The sequence below is a fragment of the Mercenaria mercenaria genome, chromosome 1 (genome assembly GCF_021730395.1).
Source record: "Mercenaria mercenaria strain notata chromosome 1, MADL_Memer_1, whole genome shotgun sequence".
Classification (NCBI taxonomy): domain Eukaryota; kingdom Metazoa; phylum Mollusca; class Bivalvia; order Venerida; family Veneridae; genus Mercenaria; species Mercenaria mercenaria.
Window position 1 is genome coordinate 118801042 of NC_069361.1, and position 8222 is coordinate 118809263.

At 34.5% G+C, this 8222-nt stretch overlaps 1 protein-coding gene across 1 annotated transcript; it reads right to left on the reverse strand.

The window, feature by feature from the left end:
• Nucleotides 1-1588: 1588 nt before the first annotated feature.
• On the reverse strand, nt 1589-6308 carry LOC123545268 (uncharacterized). The gene is made up of 5 exons (XM_045331611.2): nt 6010-6308; nt 5731-5842; nt 4980-5034; nt 4385-4563; nt 1589-3307 (listed from the first exon to the last, which is right to left on the reverse strand). The coding sequence occupies exons 1-4, from the start codon at nt 6098-6100 to the stop codon at nt 4486-4488; spliced, it is 336 nt and encodes a 111-aa protein (XP_045187546.1). The 5' UTR covers nt 6101-6308; the 3' UTR covers nt 1589-3307; nt 4385-4485.
• Between the last annotated feature and the right edge of the window lie 1914 nt (nt 6309-8222).

Genomic DNA, 8222 nt, shown 5'->3' on the forward strand with positions numbered 1-8222 from the left:
CAAAAACAAATCATGAAGAATCTTTTAATGGAAAACTGTAAAACTGTTATAACATGTTCAACAAAAGAAAATATAGAGTTTATAGTGCTTAAGCGACCAAGTGCCACTGCAAGAGGGAATTGTTCCACCACCCCTTATGACTATATATTTGAACCAGTTTTGAAAGAGCTTAAACATATGGGAGCTAGCTTTCCCATCACAGTAATCTACTGCAAATCAATACAATGGATTGGCTACGGCTATGAAATGGCAAGAAAGATCCTAGAGGACAGTTTTTATGCTGGAGGAAAGCACCAGAGAATGCCAGAGTAGTAATGTTTCATTCCTCTATGGAAGATAGCAGTGAGAAGGTAACTGCATGTATAAACTAGTGCTATCACTAAAGGTGATGAACAGTACATTGCAAGTTGATGCACAGAAAATTGCATAATTATGTAGACTGTATGTATATAGACTGTATGTAAACAGTATAGTAACAAAAAACAAAGTCCCATAACTATGCAGAATATTTATCTAAAAGAACGTAACATGCACAGTGCACAACTAGGGTTGGTACTGGTCACTTGTGTGAAGTTTTGTTAAATTGTGTGCAAGGGTTCGGAAGATTTGGCGCGCACAAGATTGCATATGCAGACTGTATGTACATAGTATGTTAACAAGAAACAAAGTCTCATAACTCTGCAATTTTTGTTGCTGAAAGAACCTAACATGCCCCATGCACACTACTGTTGTTACTGATCACTTATGTGAAGTTTCATTAAATTGTGTCAAGGGGATGAGGAGAGATGGTGCGCACAAGATTGTGTCTATGTATATAGTATAGTAACAAAAAACAAAGTCCCATAACTCTGCAAATTTTTATTCTGAAAGAACCGAACATACCCCGTGCACAACTACTGTTGTTAATGATCACTTATGTGAAGTTTCATTAAATTGTGTCAAGGGGATGAGGAGATATGGTGCGCACAAGATTGTGTCTATGTATATAGTATAGTAACAAAAAACAAAGTCCCGTAACTCTGCAAATTTTTATTCTGAAAGAACCTAACATGCCCCATGCACAACTACTGTTATTACTGATCACGTGTGTGAAGTTTCATTAAATTGTGTCAAGGGGATGAGGAGAGATGGTGCGCACAAGACTGTGTCTACGGACAAACAGACGGACAGACAGACAACCTGAAACCAGTATACCCCCCTTACAACTTTGTTGTCGGGGGTTACAATTATATTTGTGTTTTGTGTTGTTGTATTAACATAACACTGCAAACCTCACTAAAAGTAGTAAAGTGGTCACTTAAATGATCCGCGCCATGAGGAAACCAAGATAGTGGGTTTGCGACCAGCATGGAGTCAGATCAGCTGCACATTCGTGCAGTCTGATCAGGCTCCATACTGTCCGCTAAAAAGAGAGCATGAACCTTATACAGGGCAACAGCGAACAGTATGGAGCCTGATCAGACTATGTTGGTTTTCTCATGGCACGGCTCAAATTATAGTTTGCTATGAATCTGTTTAAATATAATTCATTATAAAATTTCTATAAAAAGCAGCAGTTATTTACTCAGTTGTCTCAAGGCTTCATCTTTTCTGCAAATGCTGGGTTTATCAAACATAAATGCACTATCTAACCAGTATGTCACACCCTTATCATATATACATATAACATGTGTGTACATGTATATCTGTCTTTTTATCAGTTGAAGGACATGGTCTTGGGAAAATTACAGACCCCACCAGAAACATGTTGTTTAAGATTGGTATTTGCTTCAGTTGCACTGGGCATGGGTGCAGAATTAAAGCACATACAGCGAGTAATACATGCAGGACGACCAACATTAGAAAGTAATAACTCTATTATGTACCATTTTAAGCTTTACTTCTACAACATCCCAGTTTTGCATTATATATCATATAACAAATATAGAATTTCCATTACTCTTACTACCAAACATGTGTGATAAGAAATCTAAATCCATATGTATACAATTACAAGTACAACTAAGTTAGTATTATGTGTCAGGATCAAGGGTCAATATCCAGTGATCCTTAAAAACAAAAAAAAACAAAAACAGAAAAAATACCAGTGGATTCCTCTTAATCGCATAACTCTTTTGTTAGTGAAAAAATATTCAGTTAACTAACTATTTTGTTAGTGAAAAAATATTCAATTGACAGGAATATACAAGTAACAGTAATGTTTAAAAAAGTTTTTATCCATACTGGGAGCATAAAAACTTGTTACAAGACTAGCAGAAATCAACCGATGGCTTTACAAACATATGCAAGAGAACATTTTGCTATGAAAAGAAAGTCATTGTAAAAATAAAGCTTTTGCCATTCTGTTTCTGACATCCTTTAATAAAATATCTGCAAAAATGTCAATAACATTTCTCAAAATAGCAGGGTTTTTTAGTCAGTTTTGATTTTTTATGCAATAAACAGGAATTAATAGGAATGGCACGTAAAACCTATGCAATGAACAATAACTATTTACATTAAAGACATAGGAGATGTCAACATTTTATGCAATTACCAGGAATATGCAATTGACAGATATGCGATTAAGTGGAATCTACTGTATTTCTACGAATATATCCATGAGAACTATTTCTGTTAACTTCTGACTATTCACATCCTAACAACACTCATGATGACAGACGTGCAGCAATTAACCTGGAAATGACAAAAATGTCATAAAGACCAACATGCCTGATCATGTGGTATTTATAGTGTATAAACATAAAGATATCAACACTTAGGTAGATATCAAAACTTAGGTCTCTTTATTCCGAGCTGAAGTAGAGGGAGTTAAATATAAATCAAGTTACATTACAGATCAGATAAATGACTTTTATAGTAAATGTTCATATATATTGCAGCCTATGTTTAAGAGATTGGTAGGTCCATCTTTCCACCCGCCTTCCGACATACCCCATTCTTTTCACCAGGTTTTTCAATGAAAACCTTTAAAACTAAATGTCTCGTTGTGTTGTAAGAGAAGTTACAGTGATAGCCACAGAAACAGATATACTTTTATTAAGAGCAAATTTGTAAGTGAAGTAAATACAGATGGAAATAATATAACTGTTACTTTGCTTTGTACCTTCAATGCGTGTACAGCTCTAGTGATTCTTTGTGTCAGTGGAAATCAATGCCAGAACAGATTCCTTAGTTTGTTATGTGTAATGCTAGGAAAGGGACTAGGAAAAGTATGGTTTCTGAAGGACATTTTGAATGTTATATACTTTAATACTATCCACCTTGTATATATTTGACAACTTGTTGATCTGTAGTGATGCCTCATCTGAAATAAAACAGTAACAGGAACTAAACAAACAACAGTATAACAAATTGAAGAAAATACAGTCAAACCACCTGTCTATGGACCACTATAGAGAGCGCCAAAATGTGGTCTTTATTGTGAGTTGGTCTTGATTAACGGTTATAATAAACTGTAAATGTTATAATGTGAACAAACATTTGGTCTTTAGAGTCAGGTGATCTCTTTTCAGAGGTGGTCTTTAACACAGGTTTGACTGTATACCAAACATACAGAAACTAAAACATTTGACATTTAAAGATGAAAACTGCTTATGTGTTTATGACATTATACCATTATACTCTTCGTAAATAAACACAACTGAAAGCCTGAAAGAACGCCTTCTTATAAACATTTTAATTCATTATTAAAGGCAATTGTAAACTCCTTTATAAGTGACCCCCCCACCACCCCCACCCAAAACCCAATATACATGAATGTAAAATACACAGACCTCTCACTAATTAGTCTCTAATACACAGAATTCTGCCAGTATGGTGCACTGGGCCATATGGTTTATAATATTGGTAGTATTGGATTATTGATTGTCTTACTGTTTAGCTGATCATGCATGGATGAATATACAGAAACTGATAAGATGAAATGTCCAGCTGTGCTAATTAGTCCCCCTCTACCAGTTGGTGAATACACAGTCGAATACACAGAATTCCTGCTGGAGTGTGCCCCAGCTGGAGGGGGGACATTCCTTGCATTCCTGTCGAAGTATCTTAAAATTATTCTGAAGTGCTGTTTATGATAGAGAACATTGGTTTGTAGTATGTTTTATGTTCAAGAAGGCTTTAAATAACATTTTCGACCTAGTTCCCGAACCCACAATTACACCTTTCTTTACATAAACAACCCTGTAATTTGTAATTTATCAACCCAACTATTCTTTGTGCTAAGTCCAAATATAATCAATAATTATTATACAAAGATATACATTTATTCAGACATTCATTGCCTTTCTACATACATCACTTGCCAGAAAATGTAACTCACAGCCTGGTGTAATGGATTTTAAAGCTGAAATGTTTAATATTCAAAAGATCATTGTAATACCTTCATATGTGTCTGTTCATTGGCTAAGGCAGTAGTAATCATCTTCTGTACACCATTTAGGGCATAATATCTCTGCTTCATCAAAGCCCCATAAGCCATCCCTAAAACTGGAATGAGATCCTCCGTTGCTTTAGTGTTTCCGATCCTATCTCTTGGCAGTGCTGTTGCTTGGAGTACCTCTGCCAGAAAAGTTTGTTTTTTCATGAGTTCATTTATTAAAAAACAAATCTAAGTAAAAAGGGGCACCATTCTGTCAAAAAGCACTTCACAGTTAGGGGATTGTTTCCAATAATGTAGACATTGATAGTGAAGAACTATTCTAAGTTTCAAGTCAATTTGACTTTATAAAAAACATTAACCAATGCCAACAAAAAAGTGACAGTAAAAGCTCTCTTTTCTTTGAAATGTCGAGCTAAATAACACATACCCCGTGAATTTTCACATGTAGTGATATAAAGTGTTGGTGATTATTCATTAATAGTGCATTAACTCTTGTTAATTAAATATAATTTATATACATGCACAATTAATTAATAACATGTGCTACATAGAGGTCATATAGAAGAAATAACTCAAACAAACACATAATAATTACCTGCATGTCTTTAGTTGGCTGCATAAACACCCAATCTAATTTTGTGTCATCTGTCCTGAAAATGTTTTTGATGTCAGTGATTTTTTCAGTCTAAGGGGAAAGGTGGCGGGGCTTTTGAGAGGGGAGAATTGCGTCATTTTGTGAGAATATGGGATTTATTATCAAAACTTATTATGACCAGTAAATATGCTATTTATCACCAGAAATATAATATTGTCCTTAAAAAGTCTTTTAAATACTGTATTTTCTGAAGAAATGAACAAATATTTACTCGAATATACATCCAACTTTTTTCCAAGAATTTGATGGGAATTTTTTGTCAAAATGTGGGGGGGGGGGGGGGGGGGAGGAGGATATACCTTGTATATGTTTTACGGAGGGGAATGGGGCCTATATTGTCCCAAATTGGCCCACAAAAAAACACTAGATGTGGAACTGCTAGTTCATTGAATTTCTAAGCAACACAGTAATATTTCTATTCATATTCTTAAGACAATTTCAGCTTATGCATCAATATTGTATTAAGTACAATAAGCTTTCAATTTAGGCATTTATTAACTGATATTCATATTTCACAGGGTAATAACAAACACTTGTAGTTGGGTAGTACCAATAAATCGTTAGGTAGATCGACATGTGGCTTGGTATCTCAGTGGTTAAAGTGCATGCACAATGAGCAGGAGACCCTGGATTTGAGCCTCAGTCGAGTCACGATTTTTTACTTCACCTGTTACATATTGGAGATTCTTACCTTATTTGATCTTCTGTTTGGGTGCCAACATCAACTGTGCGGCTTGTAACAGTAACTGGTTGTCTGCACTGCGGAGACACAAACAGACGCTGAGCCAGACTCTTGAAAAGTCCTGAAAACATAAGAGGCCATAAGAATTTGTTAGCTTATGAATGATTTTAAAAAGAAATTCTAAAAGCAAATAAAAGGTTTCTGTAAGTTCAAAGGTTTTGTTGCATTGATATACAAGAATATAAAGAACTTGAAACAGAGTTAAGGTTAAAAGATAATCTCTTTTACCTTTTCTGTTGCTTCCGGGGAACTTCACATTTATCTGTTCAGCACATTTTTGCCAGTATTCCTGAACAGTCTCTGTGCCTCTTGGATTCATTGCCGCATAATTGATCAGGAAGTATTTTCCTTCAGATGTCCAGGGAATGTGTTGCCGTGGTTTACTTTCCTAGAAAAAATATTTTTAGACATATGTGATTTAGAATTTGTCATTTCAACTTACTGACAACAACTGTAATATTCTGGATATTTTCATCCAATCTGATAAATGATGTCGATAAAATTAAAGACAAAATTTACAACCATGCAAAAATGTATATGCTCACTCTTCTTTGTGTTGGTTAAAAGGAAAAGAAACTTTGTATCTTTGTGGAACATTAAACATACTGAACTTCAACACAATAATTCCTAATAATGCCTATGTTATCGCTGTTGTTGTTTTACTCAGAAATATGCCTTTAACTTAAAACTGTGGAAATCTTCTTTGCCAACTGGACTCGAGTCTTTCAAGTGGGAATCGTGAGCCCTCTCGCTCTTTTCTTTGATGTTTTGGTTGGTGTTTTGGTTGGTGTTACTGACCCCTTACTGTAACCATGATCTATTCCGAAAATCGAAGGAACCCGAGCTTGACATTTGTCTTTCGTCTCCTTCCAACTCGAATATGTGTGATCAGTACTCTAAAAATGTCGAATGATATACTTTATATTATGAACATGACATATTAAACTTTCATTAAGATGACAAAACATGTCCAGTTTCCTTATTTTTTGCACATAATCCCAACGTCATGTCTCGAATCTACATGAATATCATGTCAAAATAAAGTATCCGAAATTGTAATGTGGCATTTACAACGTCCGAATTATGTCTACTTTACTGATACGGTTGTAGGTTAATTTCTCGGTGATAGTTGCTAGGTAAAGATAGATCGGGTCTTAATGACGTATATTGTACCTTACTCCTGCCAAATCCACCATCTAACGAAAATGTTCATGCTTAATAAGAATATTCCTTACCTGAAGTAACCGTGTATATGCACTGTGCGCCGCCATTATTGTGCTTTGCCTGACGTACTTTCAGAGTACGACCGGGAACCAGACAATAATGACGCTCGCTACAGTTTCGTAATTTTTTTCTCAATAATAGATTTTGATGAAATGTTTTGTATTAATAGATCATGTTATGATGTATTGAAAAATGAAATAAAAATACTAGGTCACCAGCTTTGTTTCAATTTAATTTGCCCCTAGATATGGTGCTATTTTAAAAAAAAATTTCAAAATTTCTGTAATCCTAAAATATATTTCAGTAATGTACAATAATCAGCATAAATTTGATTATCTAAGCGTTTTTATAACGGAAAACAATATATCTATTTGAATTATGCTCAGAGAAATCAAAAGAACATGATTTTGTAAAGAAAGGAATACTTGTTTAGCAGACCCAAGGGCTATTTTTGCATATTTTTGTCAGTTTTAAGTTGGTACTTCTGCTATTTTATCGAGTTTCACATAATAGAATTTAATCAAACTCTGCACATACCTTTGGTTGTGTCTACCTAATCTAAAACAAAAAGAAAATTGATAGGTCACCATATTAGATTTCGCTTAAATCAAATTACAACGATGTAAGTTGTGGCGGGCATTTATACAACGCAGGTTGGTTTGAAATACTCTTTCAGTGTTCGAGCAATTGATTTAGAAATATATATATAAAATTATCAAACGGCAGATTTCTTAATAAGCGGATTTTAAAGTGTTTCTGAAGCATTTTGATGGCATAGAACGATGAAAGTTTCCGCCTTTTTTTTTAACAAACCTATAGTTTACGAATGTACGGTACGGGATTAGAAACAGCTGTGACTCTGTCACAAATTGACATACGGGCCTTATTTTAGCTGTAGTGTAAATGCAGGTATTGCATCATCTTTTCGTAAATTTTTGAGTTATTGAGGTAAATGTCAGATTTTACGCATGAAATACCTCTCATGTTTTTCTGTATTTCATAACTTAAATTTCCATGTAAATTTCATTAAATTCTGTTCAGTAATAAGAAAGTTGATATTTTATAAACTTCAGTAATTTATGCTTTTATCCCCAAAACCACTATAATGGGCCTCAAATTGTCAATTTAAATTCGCGCCAAAGTAGTTAGATTTCCCGGCTATATCGTGAATCCCGTGAAAATGACAATAGTCATAGCTCACGGCTTAGCCGTGAATA

Excerpts from the sequence above, each read along its gene's own strand:
- LOC123545268 (XM_045331611.2), bottom strand. The coding sequence starts at position 6,100 with ATGAATCCAAGAGGCACAGAGACTGTTCAGGAATACTGGCAAAAATGT. Across the intron at positions 5,843-6,009 it reads CCCCGGAAGCAACAGAAAAG|GACTTTTCAAGAGTCTGGCT; the intron begins GTAAAAGAGATT and ends TTATGTTTTCAG. Across the intron at positions 5,035-5,730 it reads CAAACAGAAGATCAAATAAG|GACAGATGACACAAAATTAG; the intron begins GTAAGAATCTCC and ends AAACATTTTCAG.